This window comes from Haematobia irritans, chromosome 4, assembly GCF_050003625.1.
Source record: "Haematobia irritans isolate KBUSLIRL chromosome 4, ASM5000362v1, whole genome shotgun sequence".
In the NCBI taxonomy this organism is placed as follows: Eukaryota; Metazoa; Arthropoda; class Insecta; order Diptera; family Muscidae; genus Haematobia; species Haematobia irritans.
In genome coordinates, this window is record NC_134400.1 from 18,145,495 (window position 1) to 18,161,779 (window position 16,285).

Sequence of the window (16,285 nt, forward strand, 5' to 3'; positions counted from 1 at the left end):
TAACATCTCAGGTGTCACTAAAATTGTAATTGAATTTAACTCTTAAGCGTTTTATGTTGGTGAGCAGGAATATTTTCGTGAGTGTAATTCATTACTCACGCACACTCACGAAGATATTATTTTCGTGACTCACGCTCACGCACGACATTTTGGTTTGTTAATCACGCTCACGCACACTCACGCTGTTATCAAGAGCGTGACTCACGACTCACGCACGAATCACGAAAATTTTCGTGAGTCACGACAATTTCGTGTCACGTGCACACCTCTATCCTATACTAGGTGACGTGGATTTCCGACAATCTTTTTGGGTTTCCGAAAAGTTTGTCCACTGACAGCAGCTAATATGACGATAAGCCAAGGACTGCCGCCTATTTGTTCATTTACCGACTGGCTAATCGTTGTTTTTTTACATTTAATTTAGAGACATTCAATAGTCGGCGAGGAATTCTATCACATACCTGCTGCTTCCCCTAAGAAACACACTTAAAAGGATGATCGCCTTCCGCTTTAATGTAAATACTATGTTCACTTTTCAAATTGAAAATTTCGCGGTTACTTTATTAAAATATTTCAATATAAAGTAGAAAAATTAACTCAATTAATGCGCAGTTTCTTGTTCCTCTAAATTTCGGCAAGACAATATGGGAATATGTTTGTTTTCATTTATAATTTTGATTATTTCAGGAAAAGTAATCGCGAAAATAAAGTGATTTTCAAATCGAAAACCGAACATAGTACTCACCTTTAGTTATGTTTACACACACACACGCCGTTTTTTATTTATAAGTTGGTCTACCGGACTGGTACTTGATCATTTGTTTGATTTTGTCAAGCCATAAATAATTGAAAATTGAAAGTTCACATGATAAAATTAATTAAACTTTCACTTATTTGCACATGTTGGCGTTTTGTTTTTGTTGTATTAAAATTTAGAATAAAAACAAACTAAAGAATTGTTTAAGGTGGCTGGCTAACCAATATGGATGGCATTAGGCGGAAGTGAGAGTGCGATGGATAGTGAAAAAGATAAATGGTGAATTGAGAATTCTTCTCTTTAAATGCTGTAAAATGGATTTGGTGAGAGTGAAAGGAGACATATGTCTAGAACACTCTCTAACAACATCCAAAGAAAGTGCATTAACTGAAAACCTCACAAAGCCAAACAAACGACATTTAGCAGCGATCACTGACGGAACGTAAACGGAAAACCATCACTTAGTGAAAGATAATCGGATTTTTTTTCTTCAAAAATTTATCAAGAATTTGTAAAACAAAACTAAAAATAAAACGAGGAAAACTAAAAACACCTAGAAATAAAATTCGAAAATTCGTTAGTGATAAAATTGTCTGCTACACAGGCAAAAGAATCAAAAGGAATTTCTATAAATTCCTCAAATCAAGCTCGAGCAAAAAGTTTGCAAAAATCATCTTGTTGGCTTTGCAGCAGTAATCATCATTCTCATTAGCTGTGGAGCTGCAAAGGGAAAAAACCATCGAATTCCTACGAATTTTGGCCTTTGTCCTATTATTTTTGATAATCTCCCTATATCTATATAGGTTTACATTCTAAGGGGAGGCCAAACAAGATCTAAGGCGTTACTACAAATTTCGCCAGTTGAACTTGTGGAAATCTCTTCTCTAAACTAAAGGTAAGTGAAATTTAACCACATTTTCAAGGCCATTATATAATTTAGGGTTATACATTGCAATTTTCTTTTTATATTGTGATTTTGAAAATCCTAAAAAAAACACAAAGATGGCCAAGGTCCCAGCCGTTGGTATCGATTTGGGTACGACATATTCATGTGTCGGTGTCTTTCAGCATGGCAAAGTTGAAATCATTGCCAATGATCAAGGCAATCGTGTTACCCCCTCATATGTGGCCTTCACCGATACAGAGCGTTTGATAGGCGATGCTGCTAAAAATCAAGTTGCCATGAATCCAAATAACACCATTTTTGGTAAGTATAAGAATTATTTTAATCCATTTCTTCTTAGCAAAAATATTGCCTTTTTTATCTCATTTATTTCGAAACCAAATTTTAAACAAATATTAAATAAACCTAAATTTATAGCTATTATAGGAACCATAGTCACGTTGCCACTAGAGTCAAAAATAATGTACCAACATTTGAACAAAAAAATGACCAAAAATCTACCAAACAAAAACAAATATTTTGTTAAAATTTTATTATTATAGCAAATTTGGTCAAAATTTTATTTCTATGGAAAAATTTTTTGTTAGAAATTTTGATTTTATTCGATCGTTCGATCTCAAGCTTGAAATTTTTTTTGTCAAATTTTATTTCCATAGAAAATTTTGTGAAAATTTTATTTCCATAGAAAATTTTGTGAAAATTTTATTTACATAGAAAATTTTGTCAAAATTTATCTTCCATAGAAAACTTTGTCACAATTTTATTTCCATAGATAATTTTTGTCAAAATTGTATTTCTGTAGAAAATTTTACTTCTATAGAAAATTTTGTCAAAATTTTACTTCTATAGAAAATTTTGTTAAAATTTATTTCTACAGATAATTTTGTTAAAATTTTATTTCTACAGATAATTTTGTTAAAATTCTATTTCTACAGATAATTTTGTTAAAATTTTATTTCTACAGATAATTTTGTTAAAATTTTATTTCTGTAGACAATGTTGTCAAATTTTTATTTTTATAGAAAAATTTGTCAAAATTTTATTTTAATAGAATATTTTGTCGAAATTGTATTTCTGTAGAAAATTTTACTTCTATCGGAAATTTAGTCAAAATTTTATTTTTGTAGAAAATTTTGTGAAAATTTTATTTCCATAGAAAACTTTGTCACAATTTTATTTCCATTAAAAATTTTGTCACAATTTTATTTCCATAAACAATTTGGTCAAAATTTTATTTCTATAAATATTTTGTCAACATTTTATTTCTATAGGAAATTTAGTCAACATTTTATTTTTATGGAAAATTTTGACAACATTTTATTTCAATAGAAGCTTTGTTAACAATTTTATTGCCATAGAAAATTTTGTCAAAATTTTATTTCTGCAGAAAATTTTGTCAAAATTTTATTTCTAAAGACAATTTTGTCAAAATTTGATTTTTTAGAAATATTTGTCAAAATTTTATTTTTATAGAAAAATTTGTCAAAATTTTATTTTTATAGAAAAATTTGTCAAAATTTTATTTTATAGAAAAATTTGTCAAAATTTTATTTTTATAGAAAAATTTGTCAAAATTTTATTTTTATAGAAAAATTTGTCAAAATTTTACTTCTATAGAAAATTTTGTCAAAATTTTACTTCTATAGAAAATTTTGTTAAAATTTTACTTCTATAGAAAATTTTGTTAAAATTTTACTCTATAGTTTGTCAAAATTTAATTTCCACAGAAAATTTTGTGAAAATTTTATTTACATAGAAAATTTTGTCCAAATTTATCTTCCATAGAAAACTTTGTCACAATTTTACTTCCATAGATAATTTTGTCAAAATTGTTTTTCTGTAGAAAATTTTACTTCTATAGAAAATTTTGTTAAAATTTTACTTCTGTAGAAATTTTTTTTTTTTAAATTTTACTTCTATAGTTTGTCATAATTTAATTTCCACAGAAAATTTTGACAAAAGTTTATTTCTATAGAAAATTTTATTTCCATAGAAAACTTTGTCACAATTTTATTTCTATAGAAAATTTTGTCAATATTTTATTTCTATAAAAAATTTTGTCAAAATTTTATTTTTATAAAAAATTTTGTCAAATTTTATTTCTACAGATAATTTTGCTAAAATTTTATTTCAATAAATAATTTTGTCAAAATTTTATTTCTATAGACAATGTTGTCAAAATTTTATTTTTATAGAAAAATTTGTCAAAATTTTATTTTGATAGAATATTTTGTCGAAATTGTATTTCTGTAGAATATTTTACTTCTATCGGAAATTTAGTCAAAATTTTATTTTTGTAGAAAATTTTATTTCCATAGAAAACTTTGTCACAATTTTATTTCCATTAAAAATTTTGTCACAATTTTATTTCCATAAACAATTTGGTCAAAATTTTATTTCTATAAATATTTTATCAACATTTTATTTCTATAGGAAATTTAGTCAACATTTTATTTTTATAGAAAATTTTGTCAACATTTTATTTTAATAGAAGCTTTGTTAACAATTTTATTGCCATAGAAAATTTTGTCAAAATTTTATTTCTGTAGAAAATTTTGTCAACATTTTATTTCTAAAGACAATTTGGTCAAAATTTGATTTTTTTAGAAATATTTGTCAAAATTTTATTTTTATAGAAAAATTTGTCAAAATTTTTTTTATATAGAAATTTTTTTCAAAATTTTATTTTTATAGAAAAATTTGTCAAATTTTATTTTTATAGAAAAATTTGTCAAAATTTTATTTATATAGAAAATTTTTTGAAATTTTAGTTTTATAGAAAAAATTGTCAAATTTTCATAAATAATTTTGCCAACATTTTATTTCTATAGACAATGTTGTCAAATTTTTATTTTTATAGAAAAAATTGTCACCATTTTATTTTAATAGAATATTTTGTCGAAATTATATTTCTGTAGAAAATTTTACTTCTATCGGAAATTTAGTCAAAATTTTATTTTTGTAGAAAATTTTGTGAAAATTTTATTTCCATAGAAAACTTTGTCAAAATTTTATTTCCATTAAAAATTTTGTCACAATTTTATTTCCATAAAAAATTTTGTAACACTTTTATTTCCATAAGCAATTTGGTCAAAATTTTATTTCTATAAATATTTTGGCAACATTTTATTTTTATAGAAAATTTTGTCAAAATTTTATTTTAATAGAAGCTCTGTTAACAATTTTATTGCCATAGATAATTTTGTCAAAATTTTATTTCTAAAGACAATTTTGTCAAAATTTGATTTTTTTAGAAATATTTGTCAAAATTTGATTTTTTTAGAAAAATTTGTCAAAATTTTATTTTTTTAGAAAAATTTGTCAAAATTTCATTTATATAGAAAATTTTTTAAAAATTTTATTTTTATAGAAATATTTGTCAAATTTTTATTTTTATAGAAAAATTTGTCAAAATTTTATTTTTATAGAAAAATTTGTCAAAATATTATTTATATAGAAATTTTTTTCAAAATTTTAGTTTTATAGAAAAATTTTCATTTCCATAGAAAATTTTTTCAAATTTTTTTATTTCTATGGAAAATTTCTAAAGTACCCCTTATTTGGAGAGGAATATTTTGCAAAATCTACCAAAATATCAGGAATTCTAGCAATCTACCAAACACTAATCTACCATTTTTGGTAGAATTCTACCAACTGTGGCAACCGTGACCATAGTTTCCCAAGATTTCTTTGTGGTTTTCCTAAACATCAAAGAGGACCTTAAAATTTCGTTTCGAAGACAAAAAATTCTTTGCATTTCAATTTTCGTTTACTTACATCTATAATCCAATTTATCTTTATACACTATAAATTGTTTGTTAATGTTTAATTTAATTTTGTTTTTATATAAGAAAAAATTGTTTTTTATTTTTTCTTATTTGCTACTATATGTCCTCAAATTTTATTCAAGCATAGACACTGAACTGTATATTTTGTATTTTCGTTTTTTTTTTTTGTTGCTTTCTTCTCATTGAGTACATGAGCACTATCACTAACCAGCTAACCATTAAAGTCGTCAGCTCTATGGTAGCGTTTGCCAGCAATATCAATGTGTGGCACATCATCGTAATTATGTCCGCCATCATTATCATCATCCATCCATTCGCATAATATTGGTGAACTATGATGATGAGTAAATCTTTGTTAGCCTTAGAAGATTTAAAAACATTCGACAAAATATTTTATTTTGTACAAAAACATACACTATATATATGCACCTGTATCAAAATACCTACATTAGAGTGGGATGCGGAAGATAGGATGGGGAGAGATTGATACTGTTAACTGAAAACAAAATCTCAGAACAATATTAGTGCTGTAGAGCGTATACTTGATAATAAATTTATTTCAAGGTATGAGGGAGCGTATGATTGTTTTTTAAAGTGCTAAAATGAAATCAATACTGGGGTGCGTATGATGATTGATTTCAATACATTAATCTAAGCGATATGAATTGAATTGAGTTGAGAGAATTGAGAAATATGACAAATAGCAAATACGGTCCAAAGATGGCGTTGTTAATGGATTCCATACAACAAATTCTCATCAAAGATATTTTTCAATTTCTTGTCTATGTATATTAAGTTATGGTCCAAAGGGTCATGGATTCAATCCCAAAAACTTTATCGGCAGTGGTTTATTGGTTTATCTGCCAATGCAAATGTCAAATAATTGGATTTCCATAGAAAATTTTGCCAAAATTTTATTTCTATAAAAAATTTTGTCAACATTTTATTTCTATAGAAAATTTTGTCAATATTTTATTTCTACTATAAAATAATGTCAAAATTTTATTTCTATAGAGAATTTTATTTCTATAGAAAATTTTGTCAAAATTTTATTTTTATAGAAAATTTTGTCAAAAATTTATTTCTATAGAAAAATTTTGAGCAATTATTGATGAATATATACTAACGCTGAATCTATCCATACTCATTAATTTATTATTAACAACATTTACATAGTTTGACAGAGACAAATTGTAAACGATGTGCCAATTTATGAATGCAATATTAGCTATAGCATATATTACAATGTACTATGACATCTCCACGATTTCAAGGTTTTAGCCAAACATCAGCTAATGAAATTTATGACACTGAAAATCTATGCAAATGTTTTACAAATGAAAATATAAACAAAAAAAAAAAAAGATGTACGCTATTCGGATATGAATGAAATTTTTGTTTATATATTTCTAGATAGAAAATCATACAAATAGATTGAAAAACGAAAACCGCTTGAAAGGAGGTTGTTTTTTTTTTTTTTTGGTAAGAATGGCGGTGGGGATTTGGGGGCTCGTGTTGTGTTATTTTTCTTTCGAGAACTTAATGCGAGAAAATGTTTTTGCCACTGATAATCGAAACACTCAAGTTTTTTGTTTTTTGGCACAGATAAGCTAATAAAAATTACAAGTTAATGACGTGCCGGTTCTCGAGGAACATGTGTCCGTTTATTAGGATGGATAAATAAATTAGGGTGATCTTAAAACTAAGTAAATAAAATGAAAATTCAATTTAAAAAATAAATAATAAAATAAAATAAAAAAAAATATTTAGTTTTTTTTTTAAATAAATATATTTTTTAAATTTAATATTATTAGAAAATTCTTTCTTTAATAATTTTAATTTTATTAGAAATGTTAATGCAATATTTTAACAAAATAATTTTTTATATTAAAATTAAAAAAAATAAAAACAAAATTAAATTAATTTAAAAGAAATTTAAAAACTTAGCAAAGCTTTCCTGATTGTAATTGTGACTAATTTGCTTTGGGATATAGAGTTTTAAAAAAATATATATTTACAGTGAAACCTCTCAAAATAGGATACCTCTCCAATGTAGATATTTTGCGTGAGATCTTTGCTATATTATTAAATCAAAACTTAATCACTCCTAAATGTGGATAAAATTTAGGTGACCATGAGTATCGATTTTTTAGAGGTTCCACTGTATATATGTTATAACAATGCATGTAGTAGTTAGTCCCACCTTATGTTTTAATATCCTTATTTCAACCCCCCAATAAATATTTTTTAGTTTCTTCCAAATTGTAAACAGGAACTAATTCCGACTTTTGTTGTTTTTTTTTTGTGATTTCTTATTTAATTTCAGTCTTTTAACAAAGTCGTTGACCTCTGACTTAGTTTGTGAATCTGCCAGTTTACCTTTTTTGTAAATGTATGCCCTATCTACCTTCCAACACAGAAATCAATCCTAAAATTTTTGTTTGTCTTATACTTAAGCTTGTCATTGTTGTATGTATCCCAATGAAGAAATAATTATTAAACTATACAAAAATATATAAACATTTGTTTAATATATAATAAATACTAGTAAAATTTATTCAAAATAACATCCTATAGGGATATAAAGCAATTGTGAGTACGATTTAATTATGGCTCTTGAAACAGTTTTGAGGAAATCATATTCGTTCACTTTCCACGTGTTGCCAAATTAAAATCGAACCTAACGGCTTGGGGGGTATTGGCATGGTGTTGCCAATCCTAGCAATGTTTGCGCTTAATATTAAAGGTGTGCGCGTAAGTGAAATTTCATTCACATTCACGAAGCAAAATGTTTATTCACGCACGCTCACTCACATTCACTACTTTCAAAGACCCACGCTCAAACACGATTCACGAGAATTAACGTGATTCACGACAAATTCACGAGACTCATGACATTTTCCAAACGGAAATCAAAAATAGAATATAGTTCGAGAGCTGAACTAATTTCAGTTAACATACGCGTATGAATTAAATCTTGATTTTTTCGTGAGCGTGATTTTGCAGAAATTTTATTCACGCACATTCACGTATTGATTTTATTTCTCACGCACGAGAAATTTATTCTAGTCCCATTCGCAAGAGTTGCTTTAGATTTTGTTCACGACTCACGTGAATCACTCATGTCACCAGAACTTCGTATCACGCACACACCTCTACTTAATATCAAACGACTTGGTGGGAAATTACATAGTGTTGCCAATCCTATCAATGTTTGCGCTTAATCTCAATGGAGGCCATGGTTGTTACCTTGTTGCATTGGTAGCTCAATGATAAAGGACATGTTTTTTATAATGAATCAGAGCAAGGTGTCGTATACGAGGGCTGCCTTTTATATTTCGGGATTGGAGAACAAAAACAAACAAAAAACAAATTCGATTGGCAACCGTTGTAACAACCGATGCTCGCTCGTGGGGTCCAAATAAATTTTTGTCAAAATTGTATTTCTATAGAAAATTTTGTCAAAATTGTATTTCTATAGAAATTTTTATCAAAATTTGATTTTTATAGAAAATTTTGTCAAAATTTTATTTCATTAAAAAATTTTGTCAAAATTTTATTTCTAGAAAATTTTGTCAAAATTTTATTTCTTTAGAAAATTTTGTCAACATTTTATTTCTTAGAAAATTTTGTCAACATTTTATTTCTATAGACAATTTTGTCAAAATTTTATTTCTATAGAAAATTTTGTCAAAATTTTATTTCTATTGAAAATTTTATCAAAATTTTATTTCTATAGTAAAAGTTGTCAAAATTTAATTTCAATAGAAAATGTTATCAAAATTTTATTTCTATAGAAAATTTTGTCCACATTTTATTTCTGTAGAAAATTTTGTCAAAATTATATTTCTATAGTAAAAGTTGTTAAATTTTTTTTCTATAGAAAATTTTTGTCAAAATTATATTTCTATAGAAAATTTTGTCAAAATTTTATTTCTAGAAAATTTTGTCGAAATTTTATTTCTAGAAAATTTTGTCAAAATTTTATTTCTTTAGAAAATTTTGTCAACATTTTATTTCTATAGACAATTTTGTCAAAATTTTATTTCTAGGAAATTTTGTCAAAATTTTATTTCTATTGAAAATTTTATCAAAATTTTATTTATATAGTAAAAGTTGTCAAAATTTAATTTCAATAGAAAATGTTATCAAAATTTTATTTCTATAGAAAATTTTGTCCAAATTTTATTTCTGTAGAAAATTTTGTCAAAATTATATTTCTATAGTAAAAGTTGTTAAATTTTTTTTTTCTATAGAAAATTTTTGTCAAAATTATATTTCTATAGAAAATTTTGTCAACATTTTATTTCTAGAAAATTTTGTCAAAATTTTATTTCTAGAAAATTTTGCCAAATTTTTATTTCTATAGTAAAAGTTGTCAAAATTTTATTTCTATAGAAAATTTTTGTAAAAATTTTATCTCTATAAAAAAAAAAAATAAAAAATAAAGTAAAAGTTGTCAAAATTTATTTCTATAGAAAATTTTATTTCTATAGAAACTTTTGTCAAAATTATATATCTATAGTAAAAGTTGTCAAAATTTTATTTCTATAGATAATTTTATCAAAATTTTATTTCTATAGAAAATTTTGTGAAAATTTTATTTCTATAGCAAATTTTGTCCAAATTTTATTTCTATAAAAAATGTTGTTCAAATTATATTTCTATAGTATGTTAAAAGTTGTCAAAATTTTATTTCTATAGAAAATTTTTGTCAAAATTTTATTTCTATAAAAAGAAATATTTTTCAAAATTATATTTCTGTAGTAAAAGTTGACAACTTTTTATTTATTTCTATAGAAAATTTTATTTCTATAACAAATTTTGTCAAAATTGCATTTCTATAGAAAATTTTGTCAAAATTTTATTTCTATAGACAATTTTTTCAAAATTTTATTTCTATAGAATTTTTGGTCAAAATTTTATTTCTATTGAAAATTTTATCAAAATTTTATTTCTATAGAAAATTTGGCCAAATTTTATTTCTGTAGAAAAATTTGTTAAAATTATATTTCTATAGTAAAAGTTGTTAAAAAATTTTTCTATAGAAATTTTTTGTCAGAATTTTATTTCTATAAAAACAAAAAATTGTCAAAATTATATGTCTATTGTAAAAGTTGTCAAAATTTATTTCTATAGAAAATTTTATCAAAATTTTATTTCTATAGAAAATTTTATTTCTATAAAAAATTTTGTCAAAGTTTTATTTGCTATAGAAATTGTTTTCAAAATTTATTTCTACGGAAAATTTTATCAAAATTTTATTTCTATAGAAAATTTTGTGAAAATTTTATTTCTATAAAAAATGTTGTCAAAATTTTATTTGCTATAGAAAATTTTGTGAAAATTTTATTTCGATAAAAAATGTTGTCAAAATTTTATTTGCTATAGAAAATGTTGTCAAAATTTTATTTCTAGAAAATTTTGTCAAAATTTTATTTCTACAAAAAATTTTTGACAAAATTTTATTTCTATAGAAAATTTTGTCAACATTTGATTTCTATAGAAAATTTTGTCAAACTTTTATTTCTATAGAAACTTTTGTAAAAATTATATTTCTATAGTAAAAGTTGTCATAATTTTATTTCTATAGAAAATTTTATCAAAATTTTATTTCTATAAAAAATTTTGTCCAAATTTTATTTCTATAGAGAATTTGATCAAAATTTTATTTCTATAGAAAATTTTGTCCAAATTTTATTTCTATAGAAAATTTTGTCAAAATTTTATTTCTATAGAAAATTTTGTCTAAATTTTATTTTTATAGAAAATTTTATCAAAATTTTATTTCTATAGAAAATTTTATCAAAATTTTATTTGTATAGCAAATTTTGTGCAAATTTTATTTCTATAGAAAATTTTGTTAAAATTATATTTCTATAGTATGTTAAAAGTTGTCAAAATTTTATTTCTATAGAAAATTTTTGTCAAAATTTTATTTCTATAAAAAAAAAACTTTCAAAATTATATTTCTATAGTAAAAGTTGTCAAAATTTATTTCTATAGAAAATTTTATTTCTATAACAAATTTTGCCAAAATATTAATTGCTATAGAAAATTTTGTCAAAATTCTATTTCTAGAAAATTTTGTCAAAATTTTATTTCCACAGAAATTTTTTGACAAAATTTTATTTCTATAGAAAAATTTGTCGAAATGTTATTTCTATAGAAAATTTTTGACAAAATGTTGTTTCTGTATTAAATTTTTGACAAAGTTTTATTTCTACGGAAAATTTTATCAAAATTTTATTTCTATAGAAAATTTTGTCAAAATTTTATTTCTAGAAAATTTTGTCCAAATTTTATTGTATTCCCTTTTTGATTTGTGTTTGTTTTTCTTTTTCTTTCAGATGCTAAACGCTTAATTGGACGCAAGTTCGATGATGCCACCGTTCAAAGTGATATGAAACATTGGCCTTTCGAAGTTGTTAGTGACAATGGTAAGCCCAAAATTCGTGTCGAATACAAGGGCGAAAAGAAATGTTTCTTCCCCGAAGAGGTCTCATCGATGGTCTTGACAAAAATGAAAGAGACCGCCGAGGCATATTTGGGCCGTACTGTCACCGATGCTGTAGTCACTGTGCCAGCATATTTCAATGATTCCCAGAGACAAGCCACTAAAGATGCTGGGGCCATTGCTGGCCTCAACGTTTTGCGTATCATCAATGAGCCCACTGCTGCAGCCATAGCCTATGGCTTGGACAAGAAAGGCACTTCGGAGCGAAATGTTTTGATTTTCGATTTGGGCGGTGGTACCTTTGATGTTTCCATTCTTACCATTGAGGATGGTATTTTTGAAGTGAAGTCCACTGCTGGTGATACCCATTTGGGTGGCGAAGATTTTGATAATCGTATGGTCAATCACTTCGTCCAGGAATTTCAACGTAAGCATAAGAAGGACCTTTCCACCAACAAAAGAGCTTTGAGACGTTTGCGTACCGCTTGCGAAAGGGCCAAGCGCACACTGTCAGCTTCCTCGCAAGCCAGTATTGAGATAGATTCTTTATTGGATGGAATTGATTTTTATACATCCATTACCCGGGCCCGTTTCGAGGAATTGAATGGTGATTTATTTAGGGGAACCATGGATCCTGTGGCCAAGGCTTTGCGTGATGCCAAAATGGATAAGGGACAGATCCATGACATTGTTTTGGTGGGCGGCTCCACTCGCATACCCAAAGTGCAAAAACTTTTGCAAGATTTCTTCAATGGTAAAGATCTGAATAAGTCCATTAATCCCGATGAGGCTGTAGCCTATGGTGCTGCTGTTCAAGCTGCCATTTTACATGGTGATAAGTCAGAAGCTGTCCAAGATCTTTTACTGCTCGATGTTACTCCCTTATCTTTGGGCATAGAGACGGCAGGTGGTGTAATGACTGTATTGATTAAACGCAACACCACCATACCCACTAAACAGACCCAGGTATTTACCACCTACTCGGATAACCAGCCAGGTGTCTTAATTCAGGTCTTTGAAGGTGAACGGGCCATGACCAAGGATAATAATATTTTGGGTAAATTTGAACTCAGTGGTATACCTCCAGCGCCCAGGGGAGTTCCCCAAATCGAAGTGACTTTCGATATCGATGCAAATGGTATCCTTAATGTCAGCGCCTTGGAAAAGTCCACCAATAAGGAGAATAAAATTACCATAACCAATGATAAGGGTCGTTTGAGCAAAGAGGATATCGAGCGTATGGTCAACGATGCCGAAGCCTATCGTCATGAGGATGAGAAGCAACGTGAAAGGGTTAATGCGAAAAATGCCCTCGAATCATATTGCTTCCAAATGAAGGCCACATTGGATGATGAAAATATCCGCTCAAAGGTTTCGGACTCGGATCGCCAAATGATTATGCAAAAATGCAATGAGACAATTTCATGGTTGGATGGTAATCAAATGGCTGAAAAGGATGAATATGAGCACAGGCAAAAGGAATTGGAAAGGATATGTAATCCCATTATAACACGTCTATATCAGGGAGCTGCACCTCCACCAGGAGGTATGCCTGGAGCAGGTGGCCCCACCTCTGCAGGCTCATCAGCAGGACCCACCATTGAGGAAGTGGATTAAACTATAGAGAGATGAAGATAGCGGTACGGTCTAATCGATTGCTGTTATAATCATCAACATCTTAAATCGTTAAATTGGTTATTTTTGGTATAATTTTTAATTTTTATTGAAATTACTTTTTTGTTTTGATTTTTGAAAATTTTAATTTGTATGGAAAATTCGAAATTAAATTACGTTTTTATTAAATTGGTAAACATGGTGTTTTTATGCTTTATTTTATCAAAATATTATTTCTATAGAAAATTTTTGACAAAATTTTATTTCTATAGAAAATTTTTGACAAAATTTTATTGCTACACTGAAAAAACAGTGAACCCACCAGGAAAGATAACTTTCGATTAATTTTAGAAAATTTGGAACTTTTTTAGAAAATTTTAACTAAACGGTATTACAAGCGCTGGCATCACTCCGATATGGCGAAAATAAGTAAATATTTTTCGACAAATTCAAGAAAATTTATTAGACATAACTAAATTTTTTCAGTAGTTAAAGAAAATTTTATAGTTTTAAGAGAAATCTTGGAGTTCAAAATTGCAAGAATGTCTTTAGTGACATACGAAGTTCATGATGGACACATTTTTGGTAAAATTTACAAATTTAAAGAAATAATGAACTATTTTGTAAGAAATACGAAATTAGGAAATCTTTATGCTTTATTTGTGTATAACTTTTTCCCGTTTTTTAGTTCATTTAACTAACATACGCAAAAAATTATTTGACTAAAATAAACTTTTTCCAAACATAATGATTCTATGAACTAATATAAAGTTAATATGGCTTTAGTGAAATAGAGAGTTCACTTTTTTTTGAGTGTATAGAAAATTTTTGACAAAATTTTATTTCTATAGAAAATTTTGTTTCAATTAAAAATTTTTGACAAAATTTTATTTCTATAGAAATTTTTTGCAAAATTTTGATTTCTATAGAAATATTTTGTCAAAATTTTATTTCTATAGACAAATTTTTCCAATATTTTGTTTTTATAAATTTTTTTCAAAATTTTATTTCTATAGAAAATTTTTGACAAATTTTATTTCAATAGAAAATTTTTGACAACATTTTATCTCTATAGAAAATTTAGTTAAAATTTTATTTCTATAGAAACTTATCAAAATTTGATTTCTATACAAAATTTTGTCAAAATTTTATTTCTATAGAAAATTTTTGACAAAATTGTATTTCTATAGAAAATTTTTGCAAAATTTTGATTTCTATAGAAATATTTTGTTACAATTTTATTTCTATACAAAACTTTTGTCAAAATTTTGTTTTATAGAAAATTTAGTCAAAATTTTATTTCTATAGAAAATTTTTGACAAATTTTATTTCCATAGAAAAATTTTGACAACATTTTATTTCTATAGAAAATTTTGTCAAAATTTTATTTCTATAGAAACTCTTGTCAAAATTTGATTTCTATAGAAAATTTAGTCAAAATTTTGTTTCTATAGAAAATTTTTGACAAAATTTTATTTCTATAGAAAATGTTTGCAAAATTTTATTTCTATCGAAAATTTTTGCAAAATTTTGATTTCTATAGAAATATTTTGTCAAAATTTTATTTCTATAGAAAATTTTTTTCAAAATTTTGTTTTATAGAAAATTTTGTCAAAATTTTATTTCTATGGGAAATTTTTGACAAATTTTATTTCCATAGAAAATTTTTGACAACATTTTATTTCTATAGAAAATTTTGTAAAAAATTTATTTCTATTGAAACTCTTGTCAACATTTGATTTCTATAGAAAATTTTGTCAAAACTTTATTTCTATAGAAAATTTTTGACAAAATTTTATTTCTATAGAAAATTTTTGCAAAATTTTGATTTCTATAGAAATATTTTGTCAAAATTTTATTTCTATATAAAAAAATCTTGTCAAAATTTGATTTTTATAGAAAATTTTGTCAACATGTTGTTTCTATAGAAAATTTTTGACAAAATTTTATTTCTTACAAAATTTTGTCAAAATTTTATTTCTATACAAAATTTTGTCAAATTTTTATTTCTATACAAATTTTTTTTAATATATATTTGTGTCCAAATTTTATTTCTATAGAAAATTTTGTCAAAATTTTATTTCAATAGAAAATTTTGTCAAAATTTTATTTCTATAGAAAATTTTGTCAAAATTGTATTTCTATAGAAAATTTTGTCAAAATTTTATTTCTATAGAACATTTTGTCAAAATTTTATTTCTATAGAAAATTTTGTCACAATTTTATTTCTATAGAAAATTTTGTCACAATTTCATTTCTATAGAAAATTTTGTCAAAATTTTATTTCTATAGAAAATTTTGTCAAAATTTTATTTCTATAGAAAAGTTTATCAAAATTTTATTTCTATAGAAAATTGTGACAAAATTTTATTTCCTGGTCATTTTTTTCCAAACCCATTTCAATTAAACTCAATTTGTAAGTTTTCATGTATATTTCTTTATTTTAAACTATTTCAACATTTTTCTTTGTAATTCTTTTATTTCTTTTAATTTGTTCTTCATGTTTTTGGTTTGTAAGGTTTATTTCGCATCGGCTGATTTCAATTTCAATTTTATTTATTTTTATATTTGAATTATTGTTTAATCATATTCTAGTATATTACACAAAAACAAAAAATAAATTGAATTACAATAAATTCACAATATTTTGGTAATAAGGACAATAATAACAATCGTAATTAACAGGTAGTATATAAACTATTTATTTTTCTGTATCTATGACATAGAAATAAAATTCTAAAAAATATTTTCTTAGATTGAACAAA

The 16,285-nt window shown here is 25.0% G+C and overlaps 1 protein-coding gene across 2 annotated transcripts; it reads left to right on the top strand.

The window, feature by feature from the left end:
* Positions 1-1,152: 1,152 nt before the first annotated feature.
* Hsc70-1 (Heat shock protein 70 cognate 1) lies at positions 1,153-13,717 on the top strand. 2 transcript variants are annotated; one of them, XM_075303529.1, is made up of 3 exons: positions 1,153-1,652; positions 1,760-1,964; positions 11,800-13,717. In XM_075303529.1, exons 2-3 carry the CDS (start codon positions 1,760-1,762, stop codon positions 13,521-13,523), a joined length of 1,929 nt encoding a protein of 642 aa, XP_075159644.1. In that variant the 5' UTR covers positions 1,153-1,652; the 3' UTR covers positions 13,524-13,717. The 2 variants fall into 2 exon arrangements, with proteins under 2 accessions (XP_075159644.1, XP_075159645.1); XM_075303530.1 differs by lacking the exon at positions 1,153-1,652 and having other exon boundaries at positions 1,719-1,964.
* Positions 13,718-16,285: the final 2,568 nt, after the last annotated feature.

Excerpts from the sequence above, each read along its gene's own strand:
- Hsc70-1 (XM_075303529.1), top strand. The coding sequence starts at position 1,760 with ATGGCCAAGGTCCCAGCCGTTGGTATCGATTTGGGTACGACATATTCA. Across the intron at positions 1,965-11,799 it reads TCCAAATAACACCATTTTTG|ATGCTAAACGCTTAATTGGA; the intron begins GTAAGTATAAGA and ends TTTTTCTTTCAG.